The sequence below is a fragment of the Pinus tabuliformis genome, chromosome 4_2 (assembly GCF_031772625.1).
Source record: "Pinus tabuliformis cultivar Carrire ecotype Pingquan chromosome 4_2, CPIR1, whole genome shotgun sequence".
NCBI lineage: Eukaryota > Viridiplantae > Streptophyta > Pinopsida > Pinales > Pinaceae > Pinus > Pinus tabuliformis.
Window position 1 is genome coordinate 1,186,839,198 of NC_142304.1, and position 23,074 is coordinate 1,186,862,271.

The following is a 23,074-nucleotide window of genomic DNA, read 5'->3' on the forward strand; positions in this document are numbered from 1 at the left end:
GCTCGCTTGAGCTTCGGCTTCCTCAACACTCGCTCGACCTTCTGGCTTCCCTCTTCCGGTCGCTTTAGCTTCTTCTTTGCTTGCTTGACCATCTATGCTCGCTTGACACTTCTTCTTCCCGATCCATGGCTTCCTCTGTCTATTTGAGTGTTCCAATACTCACAGGACACGTTCAGGTGGAAGAGAGGCCGAAATACAATAGTGTTGCATATTAAAAAATATCGGAGAGGCCCTTTTTCACAGAAACCATATAAGAGAGGCTATAGCCATATAGAGGTCCCACATGCCACGTCATTCTTTTATCGCAACCACCGCTTTAATATGATAAGGCCTTAAGCCTTTAAACCCAGGACCATACAATATATCGGAATACAAGGATGCACAGGAAATACATGGAAAACACCCTCCGAACACATAAGGCCAGACTTCAAATCAGTGTTTCAAAAGTCGGCCGGCTCGGAACCGACTCGACCGAGTTGGTCTGAGCTGGTAAAAAAATTTGCGACTCGGCCGTCGAACCGGTTCGGTCGGCTGAGTCTGTATCAACTCGGCCGGGTCACTTCATGCGGCGAGTAAACCCAAAAAATGCAATTTTTTTTTTTTTAATTTTTTTAATATTTTTCTAAGTGTGTGGGACTCCAAATGGTTCTATTAATTGGTTTTTTGGTCTTTGGGGTCCATTCCCCTCTCCTAATATTGATATGCTATTCAAATTTCATGGTAATGTTAGATTCTTAAAGTAAAAGTGACATCCTCCTTAATCTTCATTTTCATCCTTTTACCTAAATTTTTAGCATTACCATGAAATGACTCAGGATGTTTGAGAGTGGTTCCGGCCTAATTGGATTTCATATGGAAAGTAGAATTTTAGATTTCATTCAAAATCCAGTAGACTTATCAGTTTTTCAGAATTTCAGGATTGGGGGATTGTAATGTTTCCATTGAATTTTGTCATGTATTAGGGTATGGAACTCGTATTTAATCAAGAGCACCAATCCCTCTATGTACCTTGATGTTAGTGACATTGGTTGTCGAACTTCTCCGGGATTCGCTCCTAAACCGGGAGCTTCTGAAAATGTTGCTCCCGCTCCGTTTTCGCTTTCGCTCCCCACTTTCGCTCCTGCTCCCAAGTAACACTGAGCCAGATGTTGTTGGCAACTCTAGTAGTAGCCAGTAGTATTGGTCACAAATTTTTGTTGTAGAGGCCATTTATAGCCTCCTTGGTTATGTGTTTTTGTTTTGATCTCTATATCATCATCGTGTATGTATTGGACAGTGCACTGGGTGCCATTTTGATATAATGGATATATTCATGAGCCTACTTTGATCATATGTTGTCTTCTATCTATATTCTAATGCTGTGTGTTTGGAAACATGAATGAAAATCTTTAAAATTATGTGTTTTTATAAAAAATAAATATTTAATGTATTTTTTAGAACGATTGAGTCACTGAAATCAAGCCGGCCGAGTCGATACCGAGTCGGAGTCGGAGTCGGATTCGACCCTCTCCCGAGTCGGAGTCAGAGTCAGAGTTTTAAAACATTGCTTCAAATGCATTACGCTCGCATTTATAACTTCATCGGGTCTGCTCCTCCACAACTTTATTGCAATCGGTAGATTTCCATGCAACATGGCCAATTCCCCTTCTGCTGACGGGACAGATGTGACATTGAATGAATTGTTTTTAATGAGTCCATCGGGTCCATATGTATATATCACAATCGATGCTTTATAGTGTGGCAAGGCTTTACAATATATGTGATATACGATGGATGTGATAATATATTAAATCATATTGCAATGGAGTAGTTGTGTCTGCGTCATTATCGCAATCGCAGTTTTAACGTGACAAGGGCTTTAAACGCTGCAATACATAACTCCCGATATGACGGACGCGATATACCATTAGGGTGCAATATAATAGGACCATCGGGTCTGCAACTGTATATCGCAATCAAGGGTTTTGGGGGTGACAGCCCTTCATAACTTGCGATATGAGAGTTCTGATAGGCGGATGCGATATAACAATACATCATATTGTAATGGTCCCGTGGGTCCATATATATATATATATCGCAATCACATGTTTTAATGTGGCAAGGCTTAAAGCCGAAATACAAGGATACATATAAAATACACAGAAAACCTTATATCTGCGCTATTTCTATTATAATGTTTATATAATAGAAATACACAATAATCGTGCGTAACTTACCTTTTCTGCCTTTTTACGGCCTTCACACATTTTCCGATGTTTGCCTTTTTCGGATCAATCCTCCACTGTAGATCTTACTATCCCATCCGACAGTTGATATTACACCCAACCAACAAAGCTGCTCGGTGATCTTGCACCGTAGATCAAAATGCATTTGATCCAACGCTCGACAATGATATCGGGCGAGCTACATGCACGAGGATTACCCGCCCGATAAGGTGGTTTCCTCTCTTCTCCTGCCATGCGTTGGTTGATGAATGGTATCGGGTGATCAACCCTAAATACCACCTACAGCCTTGAGTCCCGCCCAAAAACCGCTGCCACAGTTACAAACTCGACAGTTAGTTGTTGAACGTGGATACAATGTCATATTAAGGATTGTTGCTATAACCTGTTTGGGCCTGTGTTTTTATATCGCATCTATATATATATATATATATATATATACACATATACTCCTCTGCTCTTTGTACTCCTCCGTTATACTCTTGGCATATGCGAGAATCCCGATAGTTCTTCCTTTGGCTTCCGATAGCTCTACTCCTCTGCTCTTACACTTAATTGGCTTTCCTGTGGCTTCCGATACCGTTCCACTACCTCTTCTTTGCTTTGATAGATTTGCTCTGTTATTCCTCCGATATCGCATGATATGGCTCCTCTGTTAACTACTCTTCCGCTAGCTTCTCCTCCTGATGCGTGTTCCTCTTCTGATTCTTAGTTCTTGCCTTTTTCCACTGTGTGTTCCTCTTTGGTTCTTCCGTTGAACTTCTTCCTTTGGCATTTCTTTGGCTGCTCCTGTTTCTTCATGGATCTGCTTCTCCTTCTCGTTGGTGTCACATAATTGTTTACTCATCCAGAATATTGCCATATTGACATCAATGACAATTTGGGTCAACAATCTCCCCCATTGTTATTGATGGCAATATTCTTCCTCTCTTCCCCTTTGACAACAATGGCAAAGGAGTGCTCAAGGACTCTCGTTGTCGAACTTCTACTCTTCTTCATGAATAGTAGATCTTCATGGGCCTGTTACTCCCCCTGTCATAGTGCTCTTCTTTTTACTCAAGATAGAAGGATTGCTGCAACTAGCACACTATCCCCTCTTCATGTTTCAGAACTACTTTATCATGGCTTCAACAATGCTTAAAGATGCTCCACTTCAATGCTTTTAAATAGATTGCAAATAGCCACACACCAAGTGTCCAAGTCCAAGTTTTTATGCTTCAATCCATATTTTGTTGTCTCCACAGTCAAAATTAAGGGGCCTTCATAGTTCGATCAAGAAAATGCCACTGAAATTGTCTTTCTTGCTATCTCTCTTTAGATCAGAGTTCCTTTGTATTTTCTGTGCTTCTCCTTAAGTTACTGAGCTATATTACACTGCACAACATTCTCCTTTCTATAGTCTTTTTGATGAGCCATCTTTTCCTTGTGTTCTTGTAAAGGTTTTTGCAAGTTATCTCCACTAGTTGATTTTTATATCCAATCTGTGACAGTCTTTCAAATTCTTTTCGTTGATTTGCATCTTTTTGCAATGCTTCAGTTTTGGTTAGACGCTGCCGACTGCTCTTGCTTCATGCTCCATTTCAGATGTATCTGTTTGTTTGAAGACTGCCTCTATTTGTGTCCATAATTTACCTGTTCTCAAATCAAATCCTTGAGTCGAAACATTTAACATCTATAATATCAATAACATAGTTATTTGCCCTATTTCTCTAGCATTGGATGGCCTTCTCTGCCGCTCCAATTTCTGCCTAGTGATCAAGTGGAAAGCACCTTTAACAACAGTCTAAAGAATGGTTACAAGATCATGTTCTTCAATGGAGTACTCCTGAGAAATGATCTTTATCAAAGAATGATTGTTAAAATAGATCAACAAGGATTTTATAAGGACCATTTCACGAATAGCTTCTGCAATAATGACCAAGAATCACAGGCTCCCCCTAACTATATGCATCATCTCTTTTGGCAGAGTCTTCCCATTAAATGCTTATATTGTCAAAAATCAAGCCAATAACATGTGTTGTTGGCTAGCAATGGATGAAGAGCTTGCCAAGCTTAAGAAGGAATTTCATCAAAACAAAAGAAATTATCACGAAGAAGTCATATCCATGACAAATCAATTGGATAAAGCAAAGAAACGGGAAGATACCTTGTCAAGTCAACTACAAGAAGCAAGAAAGTTAGCACAAGGAGCTAAAGCGGAATATATGGTAGCTAGCACAACTTCGTGCGAAGCCATATGGATTAGATAATTGCTTGTGAATCTATTCAGGAGAAGGATGGAAGGGACCCGGATTTTGTGTGATAATCAAAGTTGCAGCAAGCTCTCTGAGAATCCAGTATTTGATGATCAGTCGAAGCACATTGATATCAGGTGTAACTTTGTTAGACACTGTGTCCAATGAGGGGCAGTACAGTTGAGGTACACTCTTACAGGAGAATAGGTGGTAAACATCCTCACCAAGGCTCTCGGAAGAACAAAGTTTGTGTATTTCAAGGAGAAGACGGGGATGGTGAAGAATCCATTTTAGTAGTAGAAATGGCTAAGTGTCGGGAGTTGCAGTGCAACAGTTAGCATTGGCGGTGCTATGGGCAACATTATGCAACATGTTGAGAGGGAGCTACAATACAGATGTGGCAATGGCAGTGGCAGTGTCATCGGCAACTGTATAGGAAGCAACAATGTAGTGGATGTGGGGCAGTAGGCCAAGCATCGACACAGAGGACCGATGCAGAGGATCAGCGTGATGCTTCTATGGTGAAGCATTGCTAGAGCACATTCCTCGCTAAGAGGGAGTGTTGATTTTGAGTAGCATTGGATGTGCTCTAGCCTTGAAATTTGGTGGAGAGGCTAAGGCACATGAGATCTCTAAGACCCAAAAATCATTTGGAGAAATTCCACCCGGATGGGAAGTTATTAAAACAATTAATATTTTTAATGGGTTCCTAAGTCTAAACTTAGGAAAATAAGAATATTAATGGGTATTAATAAAGATAAGGGTGAGAAGCTTCTAAGAGATGAGGATCAAGTCTGTTTGAATCTTAGCCGTTGATTAGAGACTTAATCTCGGTCGTTGATTCATCAATAAGAAAAGTATAAGAGAATACTTGAGGATCATTTGGTGATACACTGACAGATACTCAGTATCTCAGGGAAAATTGACTCTCAAGAGAAGGAGATCGATTTCAGAGGGAGAGTTGCAAGGTGGAGGAAGAGGAGGGCATCAACAACAGTCAATGATTGAAGAGGAGCTGATGCAGGGACATTGTGAGACAACGCAGAGGGAGACGCAGTCCAGGGGAGACGTAGCCCTCACGCAGGTTGATGCAGAGGGAGACGCAGTCCAGGGGAGACGTAGCCCTCACGCAGGTTGATGCAGAGGGATGTAGAGCCACTTAGAGGCACGTTGAGCCACGCAGAGGTGACACAGAAGTGGGAGAAGGGTCTCTAATGTGTTAGAAAGTTTCAAAGGGAAAGTCTCAAATGTTTTCTCTCAGTTTCTCTGTAAAATCATTCCTTGTAAAAGCAATTGTTGCTAAAGATTGATAAAATCTCATCTGCTGCACCGGTTTTCCCACATTGGGTTTTTCCAGGGACAATTGTCCAAAAACAACTGCGTTGATGTGATTGGTTCTTGTGTATGTATTTTCTCTGTGTAATTATGTGATAACTGTAGTAGAATTTATTTTAATATTTGCTGAAGGATTTTCGTAAATAACTTATTGTAAAGAATAAGTAGGTGAAATAAATCAGTGGTTGCAGTAGAATTTCATATTAGAAATTTTCACACAATATACTTCTTTGGAGGGCTTGGTACGTGTGGAGTAGGTGCCCAAAACTCGGGCTACTAGGCCACCTGACAAGAACAACATGGATTCTAGTTAAAGTAAGCAGCCATTAGGGACCAAGATCAATATTGCATCTAAGTGAATCAAACTTGAATGTTAAGGGAAATTTAATACTTCAAACAAAGACCCCTTTCCAAAATTAGGAGAGTAATCTAGCAAAGATGTTTTCTCCCTAGGTAGGGGTGGCTAAAGGTTAACCCTATGAAGTGCTTCTAGCCCCAAAGGGGAAGAAACAAGCCCTTGGTCCACCCTTTAATTGATAGGCGTTAGTGAATAATAATAATGGTAGATGGAGGGGAGAGTGCTTCATGGCCAAGTGCCATGGTCAAAGGGACCAACTGATGGGGGTGTCCACATCCTAAGTGTATGGATGTGAGTAGGGATCATTCGTGGATGCATGAGTTACCAAATCAACTTTGGTTTTTCCACCCCTCTTGTGCACCTTTTACTTCTTTTTTTAATTTTTTGTTGTGTTACTGCTTATAGTTCAAGGGTTAGAGCTTGCTTTGTATGATGTAGCAGTGTTATTACCCCTTTAAGATGAGTCAGTTTATCGCTCATCAGGGTTGGAACATGCAAGGGTCCCTTTTGATGAAATTGGAGCATCATGTGCTCAGGAACCAGGTGATAACCATATGAGGTAGGTAGAGCTCCTGCTAGGCTTTTGCACATGTGCTAATCAAGGTTGCACGAAACGGGGAAACGGGTACGAGTTTCCGAAACGGGAAGCGATACGAAACGCGACCTCCCCAAATTTTGGAAACGGGGAAACACGAATATATATATATATATTAGGAATTTAAGAAATATGTGCAATCATAAAGCATATATGATACATTCTAATTTATTACATTATGATAAAATTGTCAATTGTCAATGCATAGACTATAAGTATCTAAATTTACATCACATTTACTCATGAATAATCACATAATGAAAATAGAAATATCCAAAATCAGCCACGAGAAATTTCTAATTTTTTGTCTCGTGGTTGATTGGGAGTCTCCTCCTACATAGTCGAATGACCTTAGTGCTCTTGATTAAATACAAGTTTCATACCCTAGTACCCTACATTCTCTTGATTATTGGGAGTCTCCCCTGCATAGAGGGCTTTGTTCTCTCGATTAAATACAAGTTCCATACCCTAGTACATGATAAAATCCAATGGAAACATTGAAATCCCCCCAATCCTGAAATCCTGAAAAACAGATAAGTCTGCTGGATTTTGAGTAAGATCTAAAATTCTACTTTCTCCATATGAAATCCAATGACGGCGAAACCACTCTCAAACATCCTGAGTCATTTCATGGTAATGTTAAAAATTTAAGTAAAAGGATGAAAATGAAAAATAAAGGAGAATATCACTTTTACTTTAAGAATTTAACATTACCATGAACTGCATATCAACACTAGGGCAAACAAATGTAAGAGATCTACATTAGAAAAAAAAAATTAAAAAACAAATGTTTTTTGGGGGAAACGTGGCCCGTACGGCCTGGAAACGCGTTTCCGGCCGTACGGCCACATTTCCGTTTCGGGAAACGTGGCCGTATAGCCGGAAACGCGTTTCCAGGCCGTACGGTACGGGGAAACGCGTTTCGTTTCATTTCCCCTGGCGAAACGCCCCCTAGGGCCACGTTTCCTGCAACTTAGGTGCTAATTCTTATGTCCTAGCCATCTTTTGCATTTTGATTTTTCTTTGTTTGTTTTTTTGTGACCATGATATGCTTTTTTTTTCTTTTTCTTTTAGCTGCATCAACCTCCTAGGGCAAAGTTTCCAGGCCCTACTCAAGTTATGTGAACATGTGAATGCAAAATTCCCAAGAACCAATGACAACTACAAGTTTTACCCAAAGAATGGAGGTGATAAGTAGGACTTGTAATGTTGTAAAATTCCCACTACAATTTTTTCCCAAAATGACCCATAAAATTCTGAATTTTTGTTATTTTCATTCAATGTAGTCCCTTAACAACATGATGTAATTACTGCAGTAGGTAAGTATATTTATTGGAGCTAATTGTAACATACAGTGACACGTGTATGGAAATAACCACTGTAACCAGCAACTGTTATTTAATTCTAAACATCAGAAATTTTGAAAGATCACTAAGAGATGTTTTGAACAGCATACATCATTCATTCCTTATACATGAAATAGTACAGAACAAGAAGAATAATGTGGAACCTGGATACAATGGCTGATTCGATGTAGTATTTCAGCCCTTCAATGACACATATAAACTCAGAACTTGCTCCTTTCTTTGCAGCACATCAAAATGTCCCAAAACTGGAGATACAGTGACTTAGTAAGGCTGGAATGGTTCCCTTACAGCGCTACCTGATTTGAAGCTTTGTGGGATCCCTTTGGGGAATGCTCAGCCCTTTTATTCTTGCAGTGAGAGTAATCATAGGAACATCCCTTCAAACAACCCACACACTGCCTTCAGAGCTACAGCATTATATGCAGCCCATGGTGTACAAGCCCAGCAATCCCACCAGTTCAGTTCTGCTCTCCAGATGTTGATCTCTGTTCAGAAATGGCTTCACGCGGCAGGATAGCAATGAAGGGTTCAGTTTTATGTTGTTGTCCCTCCAAATGCACCAGCAATCCTAAGGGATGGCTCACGGCCTCAACCAGAGATAGGGAAAACAATTATTCCAGTGCCCATTGCTTCCGCCAGCTAAGAAACTTGCACAGTATCCAATAATACCTACAGACAATCATTCAAGGAGGAATTTTGTGCTTCTTGAGACCAGGAATCTATTATTTATCACAGCCATCAAATCTTTGTTTAGCAGTGAAATCATTTTCTGTCAATGAAGGAAACTCTGCCTCTATGAAGACAAATTTTGACCCAAGAAAAGAGAGCAGAGTGACTCAGCCTCCAGGAATAGAGAAACTTGTGCCTCCAACTCCAGAACACGTTCTACCATTGTCTAGAGGATTCAGCTAACAAAAATGTGAGGAAATCTTGTCCTTCTCCACCGGTAGGAATGGCTTCAGATTTGGCTTAAGCCTGCTCCTTGAAAAATGAAGAATGACAAAAATGAATCAGAGATTCAATTGATAACACCTCTTCTAGTTCAAATCTCCTGTAAATCTTTTTCTCTTTTAAATTATGACGGTGAAATCTGAGTGATTTCACTTTGAATCCCAAACTAGGGTGTCTAGTTTCAACACTGAAGTCTGCTATGGAGGCTAGGCTTCCAAACCCTCAGCATCTCCTTCAAACTCTCTCCAATAGGTATTTTTCTAAACTCCCAAAATGCACAAATGAGGAGAGTCTCCTCATTTTCCTCATTAAATGAGTTTAGGATTGTCTTTTCACCTCCAACTTTTCCTTTTTTCTTACCTTTTTGTTTTTTTATAACTCGCTTACCTTTTCCCTCCAATTAAATATTTAAAAGCACTTTTCCTTTCTTTATCTAACAAAGTGACTTTTATAAACTAATTAAAGTCACTTTTAATGTAGGAAAATGCTTAATTCGCCTTTGTGGTGACACTGGCCACCCAAATCCCATTTTCATTATTTTGCCTTGAAGGTCTTTTTACCCCGATTCCAACGAGCTATTACACTAAGGTGTTTCTCCAAGTAATCGGCCTTAAACAACACCTTAAGCATAAATAATTAGAATATCCTGTTATTAATGCCATTTTACGGAAATTGTTGGAATGCAATGGAACCAAGAGCAAACCGTGCGGGATTGTTCTCGATGATATAATATGGTAAGTGATCCTAGTCAGATCCATAAAACTCCTCTAAAACCCTCTGGGCCCACCAATGGAGTAATCCTGCTCCTGTGACTAGGTTGACACAAGCTCTGGAAAACCCTCCTAACCAACTCGCCTAGTAATCCAAAATTTGGGGACATTTCAAATGTAGAATGGAAGATGTGAAGTATGATATAGGGAAGAAAGATAGAACATGTTGTCTCAGTCATGGCTTCCCAAGTAGTGCCCCTCCTATAACCCAAAGGGCCTCATGAGAGGTCCCATTGGACTAGGGTCAAAAATTAACCCCCCTAGTTACATGAGAGAACAAGAATGTGGCCAAGGTCCATCAATCTTCTAGATCACCCTATAATCCATATTAAATGCCTAAACACAAACAAGTATAAGCAGCCCACCTTTGTCCAAGTGCTAATGCTGGATGGGTGAGAAGCTCGTGGATGATGCAAGTGGTGGAAGCACGTGGTATATCATTAGCTAAAGGTGGTTGGTGGAGGCTGCTGGTTGGCTGTCAAATGTTGAAGAAAAATTTTCTCATATGGGGTTACCCATTTTGGTGGGTAACAGTGCTCTTGATTAAATGCTAGTTCAATACCTTCATACATGATAAAATCCAATGGAAATGTTGCAATCTGCCCAATTCTGAAATCCTGAAAACTGTTGAATCTGCTGGATTTTGAGTTGGATCTAAAATTCTACTTTCTCCATATGAAATCCAATGAGGTTGGAAGTTGGAACCGCTCTCAAACATCCGTAAACAATTAGCGGCAATGTTAAAATTTTAAGTAAAATGATGAAACATGGGGAAACATTTCCCCAGGCGCTCCCTGTCCTGGGAGCATGGGAGACATGGGGAACATGCCCCCCACCCGATGCGTCCCCATGGAACACTGGTTCTACTTGATACCTCCTGGGTGTGCAAAACTTATGTGCTACAATGGAATAATTGCTCATAAGAAATTGTGCAACTGGAAAAGTTTCCAGATTTACTTTGAATCGTTATCCTTGGTTGTCTATGCTTTTGTTCTACCCTGCCATTGTTGTTGTGTTGAATTTAACTGGCTACAAAGAATAGGTGATCAGTCACAGGGCACAATCGGATACAAGCAATGCAAACCATGTTTCATGTGTTTCAAATTTCGTGTTTAGCACTATCGCTCAATCACCTTGATCCAGCAGCCAGTGTCGAGAGACTGCATCCCTTGCTTGTTCTCAGTGTGGTTATTCTGAACAGGCCCCCCCTAGAGAGTTATAGGGAGGGGTTCCCAACTCCTTCCCAGGAACAGATGGGTCCTCTTAGTCCTGGCAACACTCTAGAGGACATTATCAGGCTCAACATTGACATGTCCATGGTGGTTGACACTTATCCTCTTCTGACAAAAATGTTGCTCTTTGTCAACATTCTTAGTCTGGGGCCCAGGTGACTATCCAGTGACATTATCAAACTTATCATTGGCACATTTTATGGATAGGGATGATGGTTCCTCCTTTGACTTGGGTATTGCTCTTTCTGGACCTTCTACTCATGACCTAGTCACTTTCTCTTTCTGCATGAATGTTTTCTTTTGATATATTAGTAACTTCACAATCTAGGGTTTATTTCCTTTGTTTCTTCTTGTCTACACTTTTTCTGATCTAGGTTGTGGACTTTGCTTTCTTGTTTCTGGATATGCTCTGGAAAATCCTAATTACTGTCGTTCATTACTGTTCTTTGCAATCTCATTGACCTCTTTTTGGTCCTTCATGGACATTGTAAAATTTAATTTCACTATCTGCTATCCACATTTTTTACACATTATTAAAAAGTTATTCCTTTGATTATTGAAGGTTGATTTTGTTGCACAACCGAAGGCTTTAAGCATCTTTTTTTACATTTTGTAAATGTTAGGTTGAATGTGGAAATTGTTGACACTTGATCAATAAGTATGCAGTGGGAATACGTCCTTTACTGTGTACGCATCATACAGAACATATATTTTTTCTTAGATTAGATGTGTATATGACATGAAAGATGTCATATTGTTGGAAATCTATCTGAAGATTGACATCATTTTTTTAGGCTTTAGCATCTTGTATTAGCTAATATCCCTTCGCTGCCATCTTGCAGGATGTAGATGAATCATGAAAGTCATGCTGAATTGCATATTATTCAAGTCGCTTCAATGTCTAATACTTATTTTTTCTTGTGTGTATCTAGCACTTCTCAGATGGGAAGACTATACTCATTCCTTTCGACTAGGATGGACACATGCAGGGACGAAATAGTTACCCATTTCAGATTGAATCCTTCTATTTTTGTGCCACTCATGGATGACTCAAATCAGGAATCGGTTACCCCAGGAATGTTTCTGCTACTTGATCAAGTTTACTGGAGAGATCCAACTGGCTGTCTTGATCTGTTAATAAAGGGAACACGATCCTCTACTAAGATTCCTGTCATTGATCAGATGTGCTGTCGAGTCTTGTGCGAGATTTATCCAAATCTTCATAGTTTTTTTGTAGATGATTGCCGTGTACAAACAAGCCCCGATTTTGATGGTTATCTAAGGATACTGAAGCATCTTGCAAGTATTGCTTTACCATCAAAAGTGTATGAGGAGGTAATCCCACTGCCCATGTAGGGATGAAATGGTTTTTTATGTCTTTTTGTCTAAAGTAAGGATCTTTCTATGCTTGTGCTAATGTGAACCTACTGTGTGTAAACCTAGTAGTGAACATCAAACAGTGTAAACATGTTGGCAAAAGTAGAATTTTAGGGGGCCATACTAATCCTACGATTGATTTGTGTAATGAGACAAACACATTGAGACTGTGTATCTGATATAAAGATGCAAATATACATATGCATGGTTGCATCTATACACACAAAAAGCAAAAATGGAAAATAGATGTGTGATGCATATCAGCACCCCAAGTGTATTAGATAATGCTAGTATTTTATTTGTAAGAAGTATAGATCTGCTTAATATTAGTTTATATCTTCAATCAACACATAATTTTATTATTCTCATTTGTTGCAGGTTATGCAGGTATTTTACCTGTGGGCTGAGGATATCGAGTCTCAGCGGGTGAACTGCAAGGAAATTTCACGATGGAAAGACTCTTTACATGACTCAGGCAATTCGGTTCTTCCAACTATGCAGGACAAATGGGTTTCACTCCATCCAAAATTTGGCATTGTTTGCTGGTATGATGATGCAGACCTCGGTAAACAATTTGAGCACTGTAATGGAGTTCATTTCTTATGCATAGATGCTGGGGGTAAGCACAATAAGACCAAGGCAAAAGATGGAGTTCAAAGTAAACTTATAACTTTTATACGTGCAATGGGAATCCCTTCACTTTCAGAGGTTTGCTTTTTAAATATTTCAATCGCATTAATTTTTATTTTTCTTTCAGCTTATGTCTGTCCTGTCAGATAATTTAATGGTGGGGTTGAATGGTGTACTTACATTGCTCTCAGTTCACAAGCTTATTATCTAAGCACTTAGTGACTTAACATAATTCTAAGAAGAACATCATATTTTATCTCCAGGTGGTGGTTCGTGAGGCAATATTTTATGGTGTTCAAGACAACAAGAAACTTTTATCACTCATTAACTGGATTCTTCCTTATGCTCAAAGATATCTGTACAGCATGCATCCTGAAGTATACTGTGCACTAAAGGACAATATCTTTAACAATCAATTAAATCAATTGCGGTTTTTGGTGGTTGAGGAACTATTTTACAGGCACACTTTACAAGGCTGTCACACTGTTTCAAACAAAAGGCATGAGTGTACCTGTCTCTTGCAGGTTGGATGGGGTACTCTTGCGTTTTTTATAATTTATTAGAAGATAGAAGATGCAATGAAATCTCATTTTGTAAAAGCATTAGCTAATTTGTTAATTAGCATATTATATTTGATTTCCTAGCCTGTGAAAGGACCCACCGTAGCAAGGACATGCTGATGGCAATGAGTGATTTAAAGACAAACTAATTTTTGAGATGACAAACTGAAAGAAAAAGGAAATGCTATTGAGATTAATCTTTACACTTCCTTGTATTCTAGACAATGCTTCTGACTAAGTGGCATTTTGTCTACTGATTAGAAGACATCCTTTCTTTAAGTCCCACTGTTGGTATAGCTATAAAATTAGGGTATTGTTGTGGAAATCTTAGTTTCTTCAAAACATTGATTAAAGTAAGGGTGGCATTGCACATCAGAGATTGTGAGGTGGAATTATTTCTCTTGTTTGGATGTCTCATCTTGCTTTTTCTTATATTATGTTTTACAATTCCTTTTGACATAGATCCATCCTGCTGTTTTGTCAAACTGCAGTAGAGGGATTTTTTTTTTCAACTCTCTGATCATATAGGATTCTCTTAAATCTCGAGCATGATATTTACCAGTATTAAAGGAATAGGGCATCCATGGTTTTCTAGCAAAGGGAAATACCAATGAAGTGATATTATCTTTGAGTGTCTTTCTCAAATAGATAACAAGCTTTGGTTTAATAAGTGATTAATAATTAGGTGGTGTTTTTTCTTCAGCTCATTTAGCAAGCACAAAAGGGCCTTGGCAGTTTTTTGTAGATTAGTTCTTTTTCACGTTTTTATCTTTAAATTTTGGTCAAGTTCATTAATCGAGATATCAAAGTTATCAATCTGCATGCCTTAGCTGTAGACATAATTTGACACTTAAACTGAATCTGGGTTTCAAACATGTTCACAAAGTAGTTCAATTTGTAACTTGTATGGTTTGTATTGTTATTGCAGGGAAGCACCTTATATGTGTCTCGAATGGCTGATTTTTCTGGAATTTACTCAGAATTATCACGTCTTTTCTTCAATGGATGTGTGGATCTTCAGCTGGTAAATTTCCTTCATCTGATAACTATCATGGCAGAATCTGGGTCTACTGAGGAACAGACAGAATCCTTTATTCTGAATGCACAGACAATCCCCAAGCTTCCTCTGGAAGAGTTAACCTGGTTTTGCGAACATAGAGGAGATGAGATTGACAATCATTCAAAACTGTCAAATCCAACCTTTCCTGAAAATAAGTTGACAACTAAGAAGCTGCAAAAGATTAGTGCTGATGCTAGTTGGCCCCCAACAACTTGGAAAGGAGTTCCAAAATCTAGAGATGGGGTACTGGCACAAGCAGGAAATTCAGGCATAAATCAAGATTTTGTGAGACATGAACATAACAATGTTATACGCAACTCTACTGTCTCTAAAACAAACAATGCATGTGAAAGTGATCAGGTCACAGATACTTATTCAGCTTCTGCCGTTACTACAATTCCATATGATTCAAAGTCTGAACAGGACATGGACACGAAAAGGGTTAAATTTGGTGGGGATAGTGATCTTACTGGTAATGATAATAATTTTCTGGGGTTATCTACAACAGGACTTGAAAGTGCCGATGTTAGTGACAAATCATACAAATTGTTTGCCCCCAATGAAATGGATATGGGCACATGTAACGTCTTCAGTAACAGGAATCAACTATGCTTGGGTGTAGCTGATGATGAGCAGCGGCAGGTCACTGGTAGATTAGGAGAACGTGTTGTTTACAAGTATTTATCTGACAAGTATGGTCCCACATCTGTGAACTGGGTAAATGAAAATGGGGAAACTGGTTCAGCTTTTGACATGGTTGTCAGCAAAGAGGATGGCAAGAAAGAATTCATAGAAGTAAAGGCAACGAGGTCAGAAAATAAAGATTGGTTTGAGATAACCAACCGAGAGTGGGACTTTGCAAGCAAAAACAGTGATTGCTTCACCATAATTAGGGTGTTTTTGGGTAGCAGTCCATATGTAAAGTTTGTTATGCTAGCAAATCCTATAAAGCTCTACCAACAGAAAATTATAAAGCTTGCCATTTTGATGCCCATCAATAAGAACTGTGCTCTTCCAGAAGTCACCTTCATTCCCCAGAGAGAGTGAGGAGATTGAAGCTTCCGACTTTGTAAATCTAGAATGTTAAATCCACTATGGCAATCAAAAGGTTCTATTACTACTAAACCTTTTGGCACGAATCTGTGAATTATATATCAAAGGAGATTTTGACTTACGTAAACAATTAAGAAAGAGGAAGCATTCACCTAATAACAGGCAATTTGTGAAAGCAACTCTGCAGAATGTTTAAGGCATCTAGTTGATCTCTATTAACAATTGGATTTATATTGTTAACAATGTGAGGTTGATTTTCTTTTGTCATTAATTCTTTATACCTGATTTTTAATAGAATCTAAGCCAATTTTTGTGGAAACAAAAAGTGACACTATTGAATGGCAGATGATCCTTTAGTCCTCTGTTCTGTTGCAGGGTATTTGTATCAAATGGAAAAAACTGTCTTCATGGTGACTTTAATATAATTCCCATTGTCTTGGAAAACTGCTAGTACAATGATTGAGTCCTTGCAATAGATGGTTGAAAGGGAGCTTTGGTTATAGTCTATGGTCAGTGGTTCAATTTTAGCAGCTAATGCAAATCGCTGTACACATGCCTTGACAAATGCATTTTGACAACGTGGTCTTTATTCACAAGGCTTCAACCATAGAGGTAAAACATAGTCCATAATCCTTTTGGATTTGGATGATTTTAGGACTAACCTCAAGCTGGACCAAAGACTAGAGTGTCAAGTAAAACAATAATGGATAATCCATTGCTGCATATAAAATCCAAATCACTATGGAGCGGTGGAATTTATTGATAAACATCATTGACAATTCCTTTCTGGTATATTTCAATCTATTCTCATACTAATGTTTTTACTATCTCATTTGAGGCTCTTATTTTGTTATCTTAAACGCCCTTTTAAATATTGTGCATTCTATAATCGAATTGTTTAGAGGCATAAAATTCTTTTGAATATGTAAGATTATTGTGCATCTTTTGATTATTTTTCACTCTTCACCTATGATTCTTTCCCATCTGATAAATGTTATCGACAATGTTGTTTCTTTGTATTTTTGAAAATAGTCTCGTACTTTCCTGATTGTTTTCATAGCGAGGTTCTTATTTTGTAATCGAAAACGTCCTCTTGAATATTGTGTCTTCTCTAATCGAATGGTTTAGAGGCATACAAATCTTTGGAATATGTAAGTTTTGTGTGCATCTTTTGATTGTTTTACGCTCTCCATCTATGAATTTGTATCATCGGCCATACTTGTACAATTACGAAGTTATTTTACATGTAATTTTTATAATATTTGTATGTAATCCTTTAAATTCTTGCCTAATTAGTAATTATATAGAAAAGGAACCATTTATAACCACTCTTTACACTGATTATTACATACCCGTTCCATCTTCAGCATTATTTCGCAAGTCTATTAAATTTGACTTCTATTTAGTGAGTGAAGCATCAAAACTGATAGCTTATTGACTTGAATGCTTATTGACTTGAATGTAAAAATACACAAAAGGTATTTGAAAATAATAATTTATTAATAGTGATGAATGTTATAATGGTGACCCACATATATATACTTAAGCAGGTGTCTTTTCGTGACTGGACATGTGTTTTAGACATGCCTTTTCACTTAACTTAATGACTATTTAACATAATCAATATTTGATTATTTAATACTTACATTTATTGTATTTATTTACTTGTTATGAATTATATTCATAACATAGCCCCTTCCTTCAGAAGCTTTGTCCTCGAAGCTTATTGTTGACAGTTTCTTTCAGTTTGCATTTGTCATCTCGGCATATGTAACTCGGGGCATTAGCATTTCAACCTGAATAATTAGCTTGGTGAAACTGTCTTGAATCTAGGGTTATTGAATTTTCTTTTTAATAACTCAAACTTTTTTTTAAATAACTTTGATATTTTAAACAAATTCTTTTGGTAGAAATCACATGAGAGAATTTTTTGGCTGATGCGTTTCGAACCAACAAGTGTGATTCATCATCAGGACCAGATGAAGAGGCAGACTGGTGGTAATATCGAGGAAGGATGTATCAACGACCGTTTAACTTCGTAGCTCTTCTGAATAAAACAAACAGGGTTTTAGGTGTGAGGTTTTAATGCACTTTAATTGTTTCGGCCCGCCCTTTGTACTGGCCTTGGTTTCACAAATGTAGCCATTACACACCTGTCGAGGGAAACTAGGAGTCGATCTTCATTCTTACATTCGTTGTTGGTCCAGTTCGTCTCTGTGTGCGCTGTGCCTTCGTTTGTTTCTTGTGGTGGTTTGTTTGTTGGTCCATGGAGGCTTCAGGTCCACTTTCAATCTGCAAGTTGTTTTATTTATTCTTTGTTGCCAGGCTTATGCTTCATTTTTATTCTGCTCGTGGTGATTTTCGATCTTGGGTCTAGTGTTGATCTGGCAGACAGGTTCTTCCCTTGCTACTTTTGTGGGTGGCTCAACAAACACTACTTCAGGTAATTTTTTTGTTCTGGTTTCATTCTCTCATATTGTTTTCGTGATTCTAACCCTCTGGCCCCTTGGTGAGCATGTAAACTTATCAATGGCGTTCTTGTTGAGAGAAACCCTCTGGCGAGAGAGTTAGTTCTCGTCCTCTGGCTCGGAGATATGCTTTTTCCAGGTAAACCTCTGCTCTTCCCTTCTTTTATCTGTTCTCTATCACTTTATTTTGTCTTCCTTTACGGTTTTTGACTACCTGTTTTGTTTTTGTGGTGATGTGCAGGTCATGCTTGGAGAATGCTGCTCCACGACCTCGTCCTTGGGAGTCTTTGCAGCTTGGGAGACAAGGTAGGATCCCTCCGTGATTGTCTTGTGGTTTTTGCTTTCATTATCCTTAGTTAGGCATAACCCTTGGGGTTTCGTTTTCTCCGTATATTTTGTATGGCTTCGTGGGTTTTACACCTTCGCTGTTGGGCTAGTCTTGGCCTGCATAATGTTGTTTTCGGTGCTTGTGGGTTTTGAAACCTTCTACTGTTTTGGTTTCATAAATGTATATTGAACTGTTAAATTTTGAAATGTAACAAATGCACAGGTGTGATTAAATCTTGAATGTGAATGTCCCTGGGTTTTTGAGAAAGAATGTGATTTCTTTGCTGGCTTTGCCTTTGTTTGGTTCTTGGTCTGAAATGCCTTCAGTCATGAGGTTTCTGTTGATGTCATTTGGCCTCTTAATGAAATACTTCACTATTTTGCTTTAAAACAATATCTGAAACACTAATGCACAAGAAAAGCAGAAATTGTCTGTCTTTGACAGAGATGTTAAATTCATTTGCTTTCATATATACTCAAGAAAATTGTAATTTCAATTTCTGTGTGCTTTCTTCTCTTTGGATGGTAGCCTCCCTCACAGGGAGGATCTGGTTTTGCTTTTAATGCCTTACTAGCAGTCTCTTACAGTTGAGGAACTGTCCTTCAGTTACCTTACAATTATCTAACAATTTCTTTAAACATACTCTTAACTAATCCTATTTTACTTGCTTGCTTAATTTTTGAAGGACAATGGCTGTATCAGTGTTAATTTAAGTAAAACAAAAATAAAACAAAATTCGAAATGTTTTTCTTCCTTTCCAGCCGAAATAAAAAATCATTTCCAGTTGTCGCCTTTTCAGTGGGATGCTCCTATATCAGGCTCCCGGGGTAAATTAAACTCATGGCTCCTGTCCATGAGCTCTTCAATAGAGTACCCAGCGTTTTGAATCGCCAACATTTAACCAAGAACTATCTTCAAAAGGATGGCCCTTCCACTTGATTAAGTACCACAAATATTCTTTTCTTTGAGTCCGTCTAGCCACCTAGGTGTCTAGGATCTGTTCGATCTCTAAAGGCTTTGCTGGGGGCATCTGTTTAATCCACGAGTTGTTCTCATTCTGGGTGTTCCGTGTTCATCTTTCTGAACTGTCTTCTTCATTAACAACAATGTATGGGTACATATCTGCCACATTAAAAATGGGCGAGATTCCTATACCTGGAGGTAACTGCAACTCATAAGCGTTTGCAGAAAACTTTCGAAGAATCCTGCAAGGCCCAATTTTCTTCAATTGTAACTTGTTGTATTCGCCTTTAGAAAACCTCTCATTGCGTAGGTGTGCTAGTACCAGGGCCCCTACATTGAGTTGCACGTCCTGCCTTTTCAAATCTGCTTTTTGTTTGTATCTTTGGCTGTTGTCTTGTAATTTTAATTTTACCTGTTCATGAAGATCACTGATTGCCTTTGCGAAATCTTCACCATCAGCACTCCTGCGCTCCAACTTACCTAAATCCCGCAACTCATGTACTCCACGTGGGTGCATTTTGTACAGGATTTGGAAAGGACTACTGCCTGTGCTTCTGTTGGGCGAATCGTTATAAGCAAATTCCGCTTGTGCTAGTACACGGTCCCATTGTCAAGAATTTTCACCAACCAGACTCCTTAGTAGATTTCCCAGACTTCGGTTCACCACTTTGGTTTGCCCATCGGTCTGCGGGTGATAAGCTGAGCTGAAGTTCAGTTTGGTGTCTAACTTTTTCCATAAGGTTCGCAAAAAATGACCCGTAAAATTTACGTCTCGGTCCGAAATAATAGACTCCGGCAAGCCATGTAATCTGACTATCTCTGTGAAAAACAAGTGTGCTACATGTTTGGCATCACTAGTTTTTCTGCAAGGAATGAAATGTGCCATTTTGGTGAAACGATCTTCCACCACTATGATGGAATTGAATCCCTGCCGTGTCTTCGACAGACCTAAGACAAAGTCTAAACTAACTGAGTTTACTGGTTTGTTCGGAATAGGTAAGGGCGTATACAACTCTGTGTTCTGGCTGTGTCCCTTTGCAAGCTGACACACTTTGCATCTAGTCACAAACCTCTGTACATCTCTACGCATCTTTGGCCAATAATAAAAGTGGTTCAACTGATCCAAGGTCTTGTCTATGCCAAAATGCTCGGCTAAACCTCCATTATGCTTTTCTTGGATTAAGTTCTCTCGCATAGAACATTCCGGGATACACAACTGCCCTCCTTTGAACAACAACCCTTCCTGCATATTATAGTCCAACTATGAACTGTTATCCCTCAATAGTGGATTTTGGCAAGCTTCATAGGCTTCCTTAAAATCTGCATCTGTTTCATACAAGTCCTTAAGATGTTCAAATCCTAATACTTGTATCATACTTTCCTGTAGGTTCAAATTCCTCCTGCTTAATGCACCTGCCACTTTATTGGCTTGACCGCTGATGTGCTTCAACATAAATGTAAAACTTTGCAAGTACTCCACTCACTTCGCATGTTTATGGTTCAGCTTATGCTGTTGCATAATATACTGTAATGCAGAATTGTCTGAAAATAAGACAAATTCATTGGCTAGTAGATAATGTCTCCAATGCTTTAGTGCTTGGACCACTACATAAAATTCTTTGTCATAAAACGTGTACTTTTCTCACTCTCATTTAATTTCTCACTGAAGTAGGCTACTGGCTTGTCTTCTTGGTTGAGTACTGCACCAATCTGTGTCCCATTGGCATCACAACGAACTTGAAAAAGTTTGTTAAAGTCTGGTAATCTTAAAATTGGTTTTTCAATGATCTTCTTTTTGAGCAGCTGAAAACTCTTCTTCGCTGATTCTGTAGGAATTTACAGGGTAAGTTCCTCAGAAAGAATACCAAAAGGACACCGCTCACAACCAGATCTCAAATCAATACACCAGTATTTTTGACGTGGTTAAAACCCTCAGAGTGCAAGGAGGGAAACAGTCCACGGCTTGTCCCAACGTGGGTACAGACAATTTATTAATCAAAGAATGAAAATTTACATAAGCTTCTCTCATGCACGGATTACTCGAACAATGACCCTCCATGCGCTTTAAATAGAACTCATGGACCAATCGGGTGTCAAGCCACGGATCAAGTGTCGGTAATACCGAGGTGAGAGTGAACCGTCGGATCACTACATATCGTGACCGTCGGATTGTAAGTTACAAAATGTACAACGGTAAAGAAACACACTTTACCTAACTCTAACCTAACTCTATGCTAGACCAAGTTGAACTTAACTATATCCTATGTGTCGGAATATCCTAACATCCCCCCTTAAGAACAACTTGGGATAGGATTGAAGGATTTACAAATATGACACAATAGGAGAAGGAAGGAGGCACTAGAGCCTATCCCCCCTTAGTGACAACTTCCTGAACTCCAAGCATATATCGAAGTTTAGTGAACTTCGCCTCTGTGAGAGCCTTTGTGAAGATGTCTGCAACCTGATCATCCGTTGGACAATATTGCACTTCAAGAACATGGTCATGAATGAGCTTTCTGATGAAGTGCATGTGTAGTTCAATGTGTTTGCTGCGCTGATGCTGGACTGGATCTTTGCATAGCTGAATGGCACTTTGATTATCACACCAAAGTGTGGTTGGATGTTGCTGCTCAAAGCCAAACTCTGATAGGATCTGACGAAGCCACAAGGCTTCCTTACTAGCTTCCACGGCACCACGATACTCTGCTTCTGCTGACGAAAGAGAAATGGCAGCCTGTTTCTTACAAGCCCATGTAATAGGTCCTGAACCAAGAGTGAAGACATAACCGGCAGTAGACTTCCGATCATCAAGGTCACCAGCCCAATCAGAATCAGTGAAACCAACTAACAGAGGAGCTGCTTTGGCACTGTAATGAATCCCAAACTGTACTGTACCTCGAACATAACGAAGTATTCTTTTAGCTGCTTTCCAATGACTTTCACGGGGGTTTTGCATAAAACGAGCAACAAGGCCAACAGCAAAGGAAAGATCAGGACGAGTATGGGTTAAATACAAGAGTTTTCCGACAAGTTGACGGTATAAGGTAGCATCAACTTCAGGAGAAGTACAAGAGACTGAAAGTTTGACTCCAGACTGAAAGGGAGAAGGGGCTGGCTTACAGTCTTCCATGTGAAAATGACGAAGAATATCACAAGCATACTTGGACTGGGAAAGGAAAATACCTTCTTGGGATTGCAAGACTTGAAGACCGAGAAAATAGTGTAAGTGTCCTAAGTCTGTCATTTCAAATTTCTTTTTAAGGCTGGACTTCACATGGTTTATAAGGTTGGGATCACTACCAGTAAGAATAAGATCATCAACATAAAGAACAAGGATGATAAGAGAGTTGCCCACTTTCTTGGTGTAGACAGTATTGTCAGAATGACACCTAGAAAAGCCAGATTCTAAAAGAAAGCTATCCATTTTGGCATACCAAGCCCGAGGAGCTTGCTTGAGGCCATAAAGGGATTTCTTAAGTCGACAAACGAGGCTGGAGTCTGTTTGTATGAAGCCAATGGGTTGTTCCATATAGATTTCTTCCTGCAAGTCCCCATGCAAGAAGGCAGATTT

At 39.1% G+C, this 23,074-nt stretch overlaps 1 protein-coding gene across 3 annotated transcripts in view; it reads left to right on the forward strand.

Moving 5' to 3' along the window:
* The window catches only part of LOC149173922 (protein NO VEIN-like), a 252,536-nt gene extending 236,461 nt beyond the window's left edge, over nucleotides 1-16,075 (forward strand). For all 3 annotated transcript variants that reach the window (XM_089424786.1, XM_089424785.1, XM_089424787.1), the window contains 4 exons: nucleotides 11,997-12,399; nucleotides 12,820-13,149; nucleotides 13,335-13,595; nucleotides 14,560-16,075. In XM_089424786.1, coding sequence (XP_089280912.1) covers nucleotides 11,997-12,399; nucleotides 12,820-13,149; nucleotides 13,335-13,595; nucleotides 14,560-15,738 — 2,173 coding nt within the window. In that variant the 3' untranslated portion in view covers nucleotides 15,739-16,075. The remainder of the gene's footprint in view (nucleotides 1-11,996; nucleotides 12,400-12,819; nucleotides 13,150-13,334; nucleotides 13,596-14,559) is intronic.
* Nucleotides 16,076-23,074: the final 6,999 nt, after the last annotated feature.